The sequence below is a fragment of the Magallana gigas genome, chromosome 1 (assembly GCF_963853765.1).
Source record: "Magallana gigas chromosome 1, xbMagGiga1.1, whole genome shotgun sequence".
Classification (NCBI taxonomy): Eukaryota; Metazoa; Mollusca; class Bivalvia; order Ostreida; family Ostreidae; genus Magallana; species Magallana gigas.
The window spans coordinates 23,968,691-23,983,593 of record NC_088853.1 but is presented as its reverse complement, the minus strand read 5'-3'; the positions used below and the strand labels follow the sequence as shown (position 1 = coordinate 23,983,593).

General features: G+C 33.6%; 1 protein-coding gene across 3 annotated transcripts; it reads left to right on the top strand.

Annotated features, from left to right (window-relative positions):
• Nucleotides 1-1,724: 1,724 nt before the first annotated feature.
• LOC105345443 (mucin-2) lies at nucleotides 1,725-14,867 on the top strand. 3 transcript variants are annotated; one of them, XM_066088923.1, is made up of 14 exons: nucleotides 1,725-1,887; nucleotides 3,610-3,747; nucleotides 4,919-5,146; nucleotides 7,030-7,086; nucleotides 8,114-8,263; nucleotides 8,575-8,619; nucleotides 9,090-9,206; nucleotides 9,770-9,904; nucleotides 10,721-10,894; nucleotides 11,520-11,564; nucleotides 11,863-11,910; nucleotides 12,523-12,657; nucleotides 13,176-13,581; nucleotides 14,564-14,867. In XM_066088923.1, the coding sequence occupies exons 1-14, from the start codon at nucleotides 1,824-1,826 to the stop codon at nucleotides 14,793-14,795; spliced, it is 1,974 nt and encodes a 657-aa protein (XP_065944995.1). In that variant the 5' UTR covers nucleotides 1,725-1,823; the 3' UTR covers nucleotides 14,796-14,867. The 3 variants fall into 3 exon arrangements, with proteins under 3 accessions (XP_065944995.1, XP_065944992.1, XP_065944997.1); XM_066088920.1 differs by having other exon boundaries at nucleotides 1,726-1,887; nucleotides 3,604-3,747; XM_066088925.1 differs by lacking the exon at nucleotides 11,520-11,564 and having other exon boundaries at nucleotides 1,726-1,887; nucleotides 3,604-3,747.
• The last annotated feature ends 36 nt before the right edge of the window (nucleotides 14,868-14,903 follow it).

Genomic DNA, 14,903 nt, shown 5'->3' with positions numbered 1-14,903 from the left:
TTACATAAACTTAAATACATAAAAATACGCTAAAATATATTTATTCTAAGGAAAATTAAATTTCACTCTAATTTATGACAAAGCAAAAGGGAAACAACTCTTATCAATATTAATAAAGCTACTTGGTGCAATGCAAGTGTCAGTTTCGGATTAATGCTTGTAAGAGTGTAATTAATGCAGTTAAATGTAATGTAATTAATTCATGTTTCACTGTGACTGCAACATTTTCAATTTCATCTGATCAGTTTGAATGACAGAAAAAGGTGCTGCCATCTTAATATTTTTTTTCTTCATTTTTACATAAAATATGTGTATGTTTAAGAATGTGCAAAAATACCGTCAGTTGTTTCATTTATTTGAGCAGAAATAAATTGACTGTTGTGAAAATAGTATTATTTTTCTGTCTTACGCTTGCAAAGGATCATTTAATTGTTGATTGTCGAAATGAACTTGCTTCAATGCAATTCTTGATTTATATTAAGTCGTAGCTAAATGCATGCTTATTTATAAACAAAGCCATGCGATCGCAGCCAATAACTTCCAAATATTTGACAAATTTAACATCTCATATGATGTAGAATAATAGACTGCAAGTGATTTTTGCTGTGTAAATATTTTAATTGTAAATAATAGTGTAAATTAAATAGCCAGTTCGAGGAGGATTGTTTTAGCAATTTCATAGATTAAGCCATCATCAGTAGCTCTTGAAATTTTAAGGCTAAGTCATTGGCAGCAGACGACATTTTGTCTTCATGCAGAACAATGCCTGCAGAAGTTAACAGAACGCAAATAAATGGCCTATATACTATTTCTCTGGGTTTAGGCAAAATAAAGAAGAGGTAAAACTCCAGATCAGGAGTAGAGGAACAGTGAATGCAATGCAGCGAGCTGTCATGTTAGTTGATAAAAGATTATTGACCCTGCAGTTTTATATACTTAGATTACAAACATTTAGCCAATGCCGGTTGTGTTTTTTTATTAAATAAAAATTCGGAATATTTTATCGTCAATCTTAATCCACACCACTAGCTGTTTGAAGATTAACCGATTTGCTCAATTCCACGGGTAAATATTCTTCTAGCTGAAAGGATTTGAGCATCGATTTAAATGAAAATCGAACAAAACAGCATGGTGTTAATTTTATTCATAGTTAAAATCACTATTTCATGAAAACATGATACAAGTTGTGTATAAATTGTGTGTTAGTGGTAGTTTATTGTGCATATTTAATTACGTTTTCGAAATTGACTGCATGTCGCATTGATTATGCACCACCTCCTCATAAAAAACTGTAACTATTTTAAAATAAATTTCATCTTTTATAAATTTTCCATTCATAAGGACGTTCAGATACGCTGTAATCACACGCAAATTTAGAGGAATTAATTCATTTTCGAAATTGTCACTGCGTGCGCACTGCCTTTACAAAATTGACTCCAAATTTGCATGTTTCGGAATTACCCCAAACCCCAAAAGTTATGTCTAAAACGTGTCTTCAAGTTGGTTTAAATTCTTTTTCTCCAGATAAAAGAAATACAAGTTTTATTCAGAACGGAACACTCCTAATAACAGACACGTTAATCGTCGTGTTAAAGAATGTACATATATTTATATCTACATGTACTATAAATAGCCCCTGTTCTCAATGACATTAATGTACCTTTCTGTCCGCATTTCGAAACATTTATCAGTAATAAGAGAGATAGTTCAAAAAAGAAAAGCTTCTTCGCTGATAATCAAATAATCCCCCCGGCTTGTTGCTATGACGCACGCCAGGCAGGTGCGAAAGGGAATAAGTACATTGTACACGGGCCCAGATATATATGGAGATCTCTCAATTTCATTATGGGACTATATTATGTCTTTTTGCGGGATGTATTTTGACAGGTAAGGATTGGCTTAGTGTATCAAATGGCTGATCTTGTAAGATCTTAAAATCGCTCGGGGATTATTGTTATCGTCATTATTATGCCGAGTCTCGCATATTTTTAAGAGATGTATTCTATTTTTGGGCAACGTTGCGTCGATTTTGAGATTATATAATTCTATTTCTAGATTCTTGTTCAATAGTCAGCATTTTTGTCAATATTCATAAATAAATAATGCCTTTCTGAAGTTTCTGTGCGTCACTTAAATTGAAATCATATCCCCCAAAACAAAAAACGTTGATCCCGTGGTAGTCATTTAAACTCATCAAGCAGAAGGAGTTAAAATTTTAAAGGATAAAGTGATTTCGGTGTTCCAACGGACGAAATTAAAATAAACTTACTACATTCCTTCCTATGTTGTTTATTCCCATATAAGTATACATGTATTATACATGAAACAATTAGATCAGTTTTTAGGAGGACTGCTCCCTCGCTCTGCTATGGGTTTGTTGCATGATATCTACGATTTCCAACTTCCTTTTGCACCAATAAGTGGTCACAGAATTTTAAACGAGTCAGGCACGTCGCATGCAGTTATCGTTAAATGCGCTCTATTAAAATCAAAGAAAACAATCACATTTACTTGTACATACAATTTACCGTAGTAGTTTCATAAGACAGTTTTGATTTCTTTTTTTTTCCCAATTAATGCATTGTTCATGTATTTGATAAGTGATATCACATTTTTGTACATATGTGCATATGTTATTATAATATATGATAATAATATAATAATACACCCATTAAAGAAAATCAAATATGCATATTTGTTAAACATGACTTTATTAAAAAAGATTTGATTTCATACAATGTTAATATAAGGAAGATTTTCGAATAAGAGAAAAAATTGCACACGCTTAATGCAGCTTGATGATGATGATGGTGATGATGATGGTGATGATGATGGTGATGATGATTAGGAGGAGGATGAGAGAGAGACAGAGACAGAGAGAAAGACAGAGAAAGACAGACGGAGAAAAGCGGAAATAAAGAAAAAGTGAGAGTTTGGCATTCTGGGACGGTCAGTACTCGCAGAAGGATTGTTGTTGGAGCCCATCTATTATAGAGACCATGCCGACACCTGCCAGCACCTGTGTTTTTACCTGTGCCACCTTATCAGAACACTGTCCGTGACACAGTTTAACTGACCTGGTCACTTAATTTATGTTGTTTTTCTGGAAGAGGTTCCATGCACCAATTTTAGGAGTTTCGACATTTTTCTGTCAATTTTTTTGTTTGTTAGTTATTTGGTTCTTTGGGTCAATTTTTAGCGGTAAAACAATCCAAATATGGATAATTGATATACTTTTGAATTTTAAACAGTGTATTATGAAACACAAAAATTACAAATACGTGTTGGTCCTATTTTATTTCCTCAATTATCAGCTATTTACATTTTTATCTTTTTACTCATTGATTTAAATAAAAATAAGGATGTTTGAATCTTTAAAAAGGTCTCCTTTTATTTCCTTTGCAGTTTTAATTGTATCGCAACAGTTCTTTGCTTTGAAGTTTCAATTAAACTGTTTTTAAAAAATAAATGTTTCCAGCTTGCAATATTCCATTTTCAAATTACTGGATAGTTTTGGTTCTATCGCAGTATATAATTCTACGCTTATATCTTTTGAAGAAGAAAAAATGTATCTTGAAACGATCCCTTTTTATGTTCTTACAGTTCCAGTTCTATCAGCGCAGTTCTTCGCTCTGGACAACCCGTGTCTGGAGAAGTTCCGGTTATGTTCCACTTCCTGTAGGGTGTCCTACATGACCGGAAGTCTGAACTGTCAATTCTGTGTCTGCGATGATCCGAGATACTCAAGTAATTCATCTCTTTTTCTTATTTTATATTTCATTGAGTTTACTTTTCATGCCATTTGTTTTTAATTAAGGACTCATATGCATGAGTTTTGCATTGTGTTACTAAACTGAAAAATAATTTTGTTGATGTTTGTACATGTTTTACAGCTTATATACTTATTCTACCACTAAGGCGGGGGGTTCACCTGACTTAGAACTTTAATTCAAAAATATAATAAACTGTGTACTTTTTTAAAAACTCGAAAAGTTAAAGATTGTTCCTATCATCGTCATCATGTCCAAATTCCTGTCCTAATAAAGGTTACCTTGATTTATGGGTTTTTTAAAGAAAAAACCCAAAAATATCATTAATTTTCTTTTTTTATATGAAATATATTTATATTTAGGTGTGGTGTCAAATCAAGTTGCAGAAAGTTGCAAAAAAGGGGAAAGAATTATGGGGGTTAGATTTGAAAATTCTGCTATATTTCTATACAAAGATACGTGCATAATATTCCAGTCTAAAAATAGCGCTAGCCATAACAATCCGATTCCTAAAACTTTGTCCAATGGAATGCTGTAGGCACTTGTTATTGACAGTTCCAATGAACATGAAACATTGTGTAAACACGTGTCCATACACAAATTTATATAACCTATCTATTTTAAAATAGCACATGCATCTTAAACAAAATTCACATTAAAAAATTAACACATTCCTACCCGCAACCCCGAAGTCGAATTATTATACGCTTAATATGCACTTTTATATCAGGTATTTGCAGGTACATATTTTGAGCACGTGCCATGTGGAGGACTTTGTTCTAATATCGCAGTGACCATACCGTCCTTCATTTATTCTGTTTGCGGTTGGGCGGGTCTTTTTAGAGATAATAAACACACATCATTCCGAAATCCCAAAATAAACCACCCCGCCTCAATAATAATTCCACACCGGTGTTAATATATCCCTGCTTGCTACCTTATTATAACTGGTACGGTAAACCCCCTACAAAAATAAGACTTACCGCGTAAACCGACATTCTAATCGTTTTGGATTGACATCCCAGCGGTAGTGTATATAACATTCAGCATTCATGTGACAGCATTCAGGTGGTTGTGTTTCTTCCCCCCAAAAAACCCTTCAAAAATCATGGAATTATTTAATTGCTTTGGCCCTTTACTTCTGTTAGTCGCCTGGCCTGAGCCTACCACCCCGACCCCCACAACAACCACCACCCCCGGGCCGACCACCACCTTACCCCCGGGGCAATGGATCGCTAATAACATCGTCTACACAAAGTTGGAACACCCGTGCGTGGAGTACTATGCCTCGTGTCCGCTCATTTGCCCCAAGGGGACACAGACCCTCCCCAACGGGACGATGTGTGAAACGTGCGACTGTGGCGGATCCATCACGGGTAGGTCCAGGATTTTATGCTTTGTTTCATTTCTCGGGCTTTATTCGTCCCAATCGTTAATTACTGTTAATTCATACAGATTGGTAAAATGTTTTGGTGTTAGGTCAAGGATTTTATGTTTTGTTTCATTTTCTGGGTCTTTGTTCGATCAAATCATTATAGTTACCGGTATTTCATATACATAATTATATTGCCAAAATATACTTTCTCTGGTTTTGGTATTTAATCAAGGACTTTTTATGTTTCCATTCTCGACCTTTATCTTGAACCAAAAAAAATGTATTTATCTCATTTAGTTGATGGTTGTAAATATTCTTTCTCTGTCTTTGTATGAAAAAAAAAAATAGAATGAATTGTTCATGAATTTGGAATTGGTTTGGAATTCAATACGGGTTGGTCACGTGGTAAATCTCATCAAACCAGATTATAATTTATTAGCACCAACTTGGACTTCTTTTTGTTTCATTTTTTGGTCTTTATATTTGAGTTGAACAAGTTGTGGAATCGATAGCATTCAAAGAGGGTCTTAATTTTATTCGAGATCATTAGTTAACCTCACTAACAAACAAATTATGGCAACAATATTAATAATTCACCCCCGAAAATTGGCTCTTACTTATTTATGATGAATTCACTGTTATTAATACGGATTGGAACCCGGATTAAAGATGGGTAATATAATGGTCAAGTTTGAACTTGACACCCACCCCCCACCCCCCCCCCCCCCCCCCCCCGAAAAAATGAGAAAGTCTGAGATTTATTAATACATGTAGTTTTTCTTGAAATTAATCAAATACAGTGTATTAACAAGCCTAAATTATTGAAGACACTGAACCATTTTAAATCGAAGAATTAATATACTTATTTATTAGAATGTATTCGCTAATCAAGATTCATGTTGATTTGTTCCAAGATTCTTTATAATGCATTACATTTGTTCTGAATACATTTGATGTTATTTGCATAAACCAGCTTCATTTATAGCCTTACTTAGCATATACGCTAAATTAATTAAACTAGGTAGTTTTTTATATTAAAAAATATCCAACTCAAAACCCACGGCTTCATAGGATTTTGCAATGTTTAAATCAACTACAGGTACCATCTAATATATTATAATGTAGAACAGTTTTATAACCTGAAATATTACCATTTGTTGAATAAAACACCAATATTTCTTATTGATAAAAAATGATGGAACAATCAAGAGCTTTAGTTTAAAAACTTCAACAAAATTAATTTAGAGTTTGGTAAGCACCAATTTATTCTCAATATATTAGCTTTTAATTTAAAAGAAAATAGGCAATAATTTTCATCAACGTTTTAATTCTCAATTTAGTTCAATCATACTGAGAAGTCGTTGTGCAAACATTTGAGTTTATTTGCAGTCATAATAAATTCATTCAGTTCAAAAAATTAAATTCACCTATATAAATTTAATTTACAAATCTCATAGGAGGAGTCTTAGGTGGCATTTTTTTCTTCTTTTTTTTTTTTTTTACAATTAATGCACGTACCATCTCTTGTAGTGTTCTAATTACCGGTGCTTTTCCCTTAATTAATGGCGTGAATATTCATGAACTTTTTAATACAATTGAAATAAAAAGACCCGTCCGTCATTTTTCAATATATGATTTTTTTTTATTCAATTCCGAACAAGAGCTTACAATTGTAAAATGAAAAAAAAAACCCATTATTTTCTTTTGCGGTATTTGTCAATTCTGATATGAGAAGGAAAATGAATATTATAGGGTTTGATTTTTTTCTTTTTGAATCTAATAAAATCAAAGAATACGGTATTCCATCTGGGGTTTTTTGTTGTTGGAAAAATTACCGTTATATATTTCGACAAAGCAGTGGTCATTTGTTTCAATTACTTTCAGATCTCTTAGGAAAACGTGACTTTATAGAACAATTCCTGGTGAAGCCGAAATTGACAAGTGAGTAAAAATTGTATGTTCTTAGTACCACGTATATCTCTCACAAGTACCTGACGTAATACATGTATATGTTTCACAAAATAAAAAAAATATATTCTATCTCCCTAATGATATTCTAAATCACATCTTAATAAAACAATCATCTTATAATTTTTAAGGAGAGAAAAAAAAATGAATTAATAAAATATAATGTCGACTAGACTCTGACCCGTGTGAACACAGGTTGACATTGCATATGATGTCGGACATTTACGAAACAGATTCATGGACACAGCGTATTGTTGACATTTATATAACCAAGCTACTGCAATAATGCTATTAATTTCACTACACTCTGAATAATCTAACTGTGTCTCGGGACAAGCCTTCACGACAGTTTAAATGCATCCCATATACCCGTATTGTTGCAAAAAATTGCAGAATATCTCCGAAACGATTTTGGAAAAAATTAATGCAGCTACATTGAAAATAACAGTCAAATTATTCACAACAAACCATTTTGAAGCTGTAAATACCTCTCATCTGAATATTTAATTGATATAAATGAAGAATACAACACTTTTTACTCGCTTTGAATTTACACACCATGTTGATATTCGGAACTCTCGGGATTTTTCATATTGAATGCGCAGAGTTAAGAGTTATCTCCCGTATTTCCTTTGATGAACAATATATGACAAATTTTCAATCAAAATTTACACGTATTTATAAAATCGTTTCTGAGTTTATCCATGCAAATGTGACATGGTGGAAACATAAACGAATGGGCCTTTCGTGATTTAGCGTGAATGTAAAGCGCATGCGCAAGATTCTAAAATCCAAAAAATCCAGAAGATTTCCGGATTTTTTAAAGGAATTTTCGTTGATTATTAATTAGCGAAGCTTGATTAAGAAAAAAATAATCTTCAAGTACCAATGATGTTTAAAATATGTAAACCAAAAGACAGTACTCTTCCGATTTCTCGGTATTAAAGCCCAAAAATTCGAGTCTGTTATTTTAATATAGTAGTATAGATGTTTTTTTTAGCACACAGAAAGAAAAGACGTGGACACAGTTCCAAACAAAGGACGGCCTGCTTTCAGTTTCACTTTGCGTGTCCTATTTTCCGCTGTCCTGATGGAATGGCGTTCGCTCTTGCACCCAATGGTTGCCGGGAATGTAGATGTATACCTATTGGTAGGTTAGCCATGATCACTTGCAATCGCCAAACTATTGGTCAATTACCCCCCCCCCCCCCCCCACCTCCCTTGATACATGCAGTTTTTGTTCTTTCTTTTAGATATGCTTCTAATGAATCAGATATGGCATTTTCGATTATGTTTGATTTGCTATGATATCAGCTCTGTTTTATTATTTATAAATGTTAAATGAGATTTAATTCGCTAAATGGGCATTGTGACTAAAGAACACTTTTCCCAAAAATAATATTTTTTTTATTCAAATTGTTCTATAAAAAATCAAAGTCACTAATGTATTTACATTTATAGAAACAACAACTTCAACGACAATTGCACCAACAACAAAGACAGCCGGTATTTATGTTTTCTTGTTACACAATTCATCTCATTGATATGCAAAATGAGAATTATGTCAAAATGTGCACTTGCTTTAATGTTAAAATCAATTGTTATTTCAATGCAATATGATATGCAATACTAATTCATGTCGGAATTTTTATCGATATATCATTTTTTATGTGAAAAGTGGTTTTTTTTAGGCTTTAATTAAATCCCATTCGGACTACTAATATTGCGGTCTTCTTGTACTAAAATTGTTTGACTATATCAGTCTTCTTTAGAGAAACGTTTAATCAAAGTTATGTTACATGCAGAATCCTTAAAATCATAGTAGGTTTTTTGTAGCAAATAAAGGTTTCTTAAACTAAACATCTTCTTCTTATGTATTTGATATGCATTCTTATTATTACGACGATGTTAATAGATGCACACAATCGCAGCAATACTGTATATATATATATACTATACACCATACATCCCTACAGTTCACTCCAGCTTCCTACAGCTCTACTGCCAGGTCGAGCCCTCGGACTGTCCGACCGGATGTACCGTAGTTGATTTCCGGGTCAGTGAATGGCATTGTTATCACTGTCACTGTCCGGGTAAGTTACAGCTTGGGTTATATATCTCAATCTTCGTTTTAAAAAAATAAAAATATTTCAACATAAAATATCAGATTGTTTCATCAAATCTGTTAGTTTAACATTTAATTTCATTAAAGAAGTCAAATACTAATTACTGCGATCGATGCAGACATGGTTTTAAAAGGTCTGAACTTAATCGTTTTATAGGGTAGGAATTATTGCAGTTTGTAAAATTGTTTTAAAGTTTAGAATATGCATATAGTTTATACGGTTTTTGCGATTTATTTCAATATAGCAGAGCAACAGCACTTCACGTGAGCTGAATGGCTTAGATTTATTCATCCACATAGTTTTATTGTTAAAAACAAATAGAAAGTGAAACGCGAGTGCAGCAAAACACACTTTAAAACAAACTCTAACTAGTTTAAAATTTCTTAATACAAAGTCATGTAGTTTACAGACCTAATATCAACTTAGTCTTAACATTTGGTAAAAACTTAACGACTTATGTATAATTATGCCTTTTTCATAAATGAAATTCGAAAAATTGCAAGGGTTTTAATAACTGTTTGTCCATTCAGATCAACAGTTTGTCGCACTACAGAACCCATGTGACCAAGAGAATTACCTGTGCCCCAACACCTGTCAGGTGCGCCACCTGGTGAACCACCAAAACAAGACTCTCTCCTGCGAGTTCTGTGACTGCCAGTTGAAGGGTACAAGCTATATATTCAGAAATACAACTTTATGCAATACAGCCCATCAGTTTACAATAAGTCACATATTATATAATAAAATGTTAACATTAGACTCTTTGGAGTCTAAAATGGAGGGGAACCCTTGATCAAGTGTTTCACAGGTCTCAAAGTTCCAACAGTTCCACAAATAACATATAGTAAATTAATTGTAAATTTGCATATCATATACAAATTTGAATACGCAGTTTTAAGACAACAATTATTATTATAACTAGAGGCATATAATATAAATGTATAACATATGCTAACATACAAGAGAATATTACTATATTATTATTATAGTATTTTGATTACACGGCCTGTTTGTTCATGACCATTTTTAGACTGTAATATCTGTTAAGAAATTAAAACAGAGCTCTGTATAAGTTTTAGTCTAAAATTTAAAATGTAATAATTTTAATTTTACTAAACGATAGTTAATAACTAAACAAATCAAATCTGGAAAATAAAGGTAGATCTGACTGTTATAGTTTGATTTCCACCCAGCTTTATTGACTTTGTGGAGTCATTAAAATTTGTAGAAATCCAATTCTGGAGAATGATATCCTAATGAACAGTGGAGTTTGTACACCCCACCCATTCCACTCCGATTTTGTTAATGAATGATAGTTTTATGATCTCTGTAATGCAGTTTATAATATTTTTCCTATTGTATTGATAATATCATTGGCAAGAAATTTCCGTATCCCTGACACGGAGATTTTCACTAATGCATGTCGAAAATTGATACCCACAAATAAAAATGATACAATAGTAATTCGGCATTTGTTTCAGGTCATATTTTCAATCGACACCATAAAGTGAGGCGACAGACATCAGCCGACTGTCCCTTTAGTTGCCCGGGATACTGTCATCAGCTGAGAACCCAACATCCTCATCCATACAATGCCTTTGGTCGCAAAAAGCGTCAAGCTGTTTGTAGCGGACATTGTTCCAAGTGCCCATACAGTATGTTCGATAGCTGTTTTTAATACATGTAATGCATTATTGGAAAAAAAATCTACGCTAACAGCCAAGTCATACAGACTTTACTGTCTTTTAAATCTAATTTAAACTTAGTTTAAAAACTACTAATTAATTGCATAACGGTCACGATTTCGAATCAAATTGGTTTCTGTAAACTTACTTTCTGTTCGCGTGTTTTTTACCGTTACGGTTGATCATGTTTTTTGTGTTTTTTTTCGTTGTTTTAGAACAAAACACAATTTCTACAATTAAACATAATCATAAAAAAAAGAAACCCACGGTCAATCTTGCAAGCACCTAAATTTTGTTTTTCTTAACACATACATGTATACTAGTAAATATGTTTTTTAATTATATCTATATTTAAAGAGACCTCTCTAGCACGAAAATTAAGGTTTTTGTTTTGGAATAATTTACATGCAGCATTATTTAATTTAAAAAATACTGTATCCAATATATATATATGAGGTGGGATTAAAAAAAATGCTGTATATTAAGTGAAAAACCAGTGTCGGACTAAAAACACTGAAGCTTGTACCTTATGGCCGAAAACTCTCATACATATAATTTTATGATATATGAATGTATTTGTCAATTTCTTTTACAGATAATCCAGTCCACACACCACCTGATACTCAATCTGTTCCCATGTGTAAGAATTGGCTGTAATACATTTTTTTCAGCATGACTCCTTTTATTTTTATTCCGAAAATACATGTATGTAAAAGATTTCTTTTTGAACAAAACCTTTATCTAAGAAAATATGAGCTTTTGGAAAAGAAAACTAACAGGTATATACCAGTAATAATCTTATTATTTGAATTCCAATAAAAATTTTTACTTTATTATGAAGTGTAAGAGTAAGTACGTAAATGTATCTGTTTGTTGTTGCAGAAACCACCGTAAATCTTTTTAATTTAATTTCATTTCATTTTCCCCTGTTTTTCTAGATACAGAACAACCCGTTCCCGTAACGACAAAGGCCCCACATATGACAGGTAGTGATGCTCGTTACAATCGCAACTTCTCGGGCCTTTCTCATAGAAATGTTTTCCGGGAACAGTAAACGTAAAGGCCCGAGAAGTTCCGAATGATTCATTAGATGTACTACGGCGCCATTCATTCGCCTAATATATTTCAATGCTCGGATTTCGATCTGTTCTAGATTAAGTTGCTTTTTTAAATGAAAAATATACATGTACATGTACATTGCAGAAGTTTGAAGTCCTTCGTTTTAAACAGAAACAACAGTTTGTCAATAATTATTAACTTGAGTTTCTATTTTGGAATTAACTGGCTTTTTGTATCCATTGCTGATTGTTCTAGATTTAACCAAAAAAAAAATGAATCGTGAGTAATGGTCAATTAAAAATGTGACATATGAAGTGTTAACATTTTCGGCAAAAAACTGGTATTTATATTCGTTTGCGTCTAAATTAAGTGCCATTTCACGCACTTTTTTTTCACGCCGATGTTATCTTTAACTTGAGTACAAATGATACATTCATATAAAAAGTATTTATTTTTTCTTTCTTTTTTTGGAAAGAAGTTGAGGGTTCGATGTAAATACACGTACATGCTTTAATTATTCATTAATTTGCATCCTTTAGTTGTGACAGAGGATCACTGTATCCCTGAGTATCGGGAAACACACCTCCTTCATCAGTTCTGTACAAATATACTCAGGGTCAATATAACCAACATCGTGTGCCTGTATTGCCGCTACAGAACCAGCTCTAACTCAAGTAAGTACAAATCTTATATCTGTTTATTTTGATTGTATCTACTTTTCGCTATTTTTGCGATTTTCGCGATCATTTTCATATCACAACAATATTACAGATAAATATTATCTTCGTAATTGTTTACTGTTGAAATCTTTTTCAAATTGCAAAAATGGCTTAAAAAGCCGACTGAATTTATAAAATTTGGGGATTTCAGGATACACATTGTAACTGCAAATAGCAAAACTATCTTATTATTCCCGATCTATGTAACTGTTTCTGTCGTACATGCTTGTAAATGGCTGAAATTTGGACGGAATTTTACATTATTACGTTATATGTTAGGCTAAGAAATTCACAGATCATGGGGTTATGTGAGCATTGTTCGATGACATCAGAATATGGCATGCTTTTTTTAAAGTGTAGGCAACAGTTTATATTATTTTCTTCATGCATTTTAAATTTATTGTTATTTGATATTACCATTAAGCGAAGAATCATTTTTAGGAAATAAAACTCCTTTGGTCTTTTTTCTTTAGTTATCATAGTGCCAAAATCAAAATTACAAAGCCTACTAAAGCAGCCAACAACAACAACAAAACCTTATACCACTCAAAGCCCGGCTATCAGTCCAACACAGGAGGCTTTGACAACACATCCAACGATGATGCTCCCAACAACAACAAAAACAACATCAACAACAACCACAACAACAACACCAAAACCAACAACCACCTCAACAAAAAGGACAACAACAGCGACAGCAACAACAACAACATCAACGACAACTAAGGTTGCGGTGACCACGCCCCCTGTTCCTCAGTGTCACACGTGTGCCGGCGTGAACTGTACTGATGGAGACTTACAGGAGTGTAACACAGGGACCGAGTATTGTATGAACACACTCAGACAGGGCAGGGACGGGAGTCGTACCATCACTCGCCGGTAGGTGTCTGTAGAGGGTGGGTGTGTCAGGGAAAATTGTATGCTGTTTAAACACAGTCAAACGTGGTGGGGGCGGGAGTCATACCAACACTCGCCGGTAGGTGTCCATCGAGGGTGAGGAATAGAAAAAAGTGTATATTGTATGAACACACTCAGGCAGGGTAGGGACGGGAATCACTCGCCGGTAGGTGTCCATCGGGGGTGGGTTTCAGGGAATTTTTTATACTGTATGAATACATTCAAACAGGGCAAGGACGGAAGTCGTACCATCACTCGCCGGTAGGTGTCCATCGAGGGTGAGGAATAGAAAAAAAGTGTATACTGTATGAACACACTCAAACAAAGCGGGAATGGAAGTTGTACAATCACACGCCAGTAGGTGTATATCGAGGATGAGATGCCAGGGAAATGTTTATACTGTATGAATACAGTCAAACTGGGTGGGGACGGGTGTCGTAAGATCACTCGCCGGTAGGTGTTCGTAGAGAGTGGGAGTCAGGAAAACTTGAATATTTGGTCGGTTCTAATGTTAGCACCCTCTAGAAGTCAGAACCTACTTAAGTATGAAAAAAAGTGTGAAAAAAATTACAGCTACGTATCTGACGGTGTAAAATTAAAAAAAGAAATGGGGGGCGGTTTTCTTGCATTAATTTTTATATTTTCCACAACCAATATTTTTTTTTTAAACAGCAATGTCATCCAAAGATCTATACCATGTATTTCATAAAGAAAAAAAAGTTTTCGATAGACCCCTTAAATGATTCATGAACCTTTGATCCATGTATTGTATCATGTGCGTGTGCGTGTTTACTTTTTGTGAACAAAAATAATAATGCTGACAGTGAAGTTTTGCGAATATATGAACATGAAGTATGTTTATAGAAAGGATATTATATGATACTGATTCCTTTAATATAAATACTTTAATGATTTACTTCAATTTTTTAATTTTAATCAATTTATAAACGGTCTCCTTTCACAGATGTGTCTCCGAAAACGAGTGCTTTGACAAATGGTGGATAGTAACAGCAGACGATCCGAAGTGTCTATCAAAACAGAACACGCCCACTGGCAAAGCAGGCGAACCAATTGAATGCAACTTCTGTTGTAAAGGGGCGGGGTGTAACCGTTTGATGAGAATTCCTGACAGTCAGTTATACACCGGACAAGACCATCCCTCCAGTGGAATGGGCGGGATTATTCAAATAGGATGACGAATATGTAAATGACTGATAAAACCTGTTACGTTTTATTCATTTTTACGGAGCAAATTCTTTTTAACCCTTTCTCTCCTCCATGTTTGTTGTTCATTTCTTATTTGT

Bases quoted from the DNA above. Each gene is read 5' to 3' on its own strand.
- LOC105345443 (XM_066088920.1), top strand. From the start codon at position 1,824: ATGGAGATCTCTCAATTTCATTATGGGACTATATTATGTCTTTTTGCG. The intron at 5,147-7,029 runs GTAGGTCCAGGA...AATTACTTTCAG, and splicing joins CTGTGGCGGATCCATCACGG to ATCTCTTAGGAAAACGTGAC. The intron at 9,207-9,769 runs GTAAGTTACAGC...TTGTCCATTCAG, and splicing joins TTATCACTGTCACTGTCCGG to ATCAACAGTTTGTCGCACTA.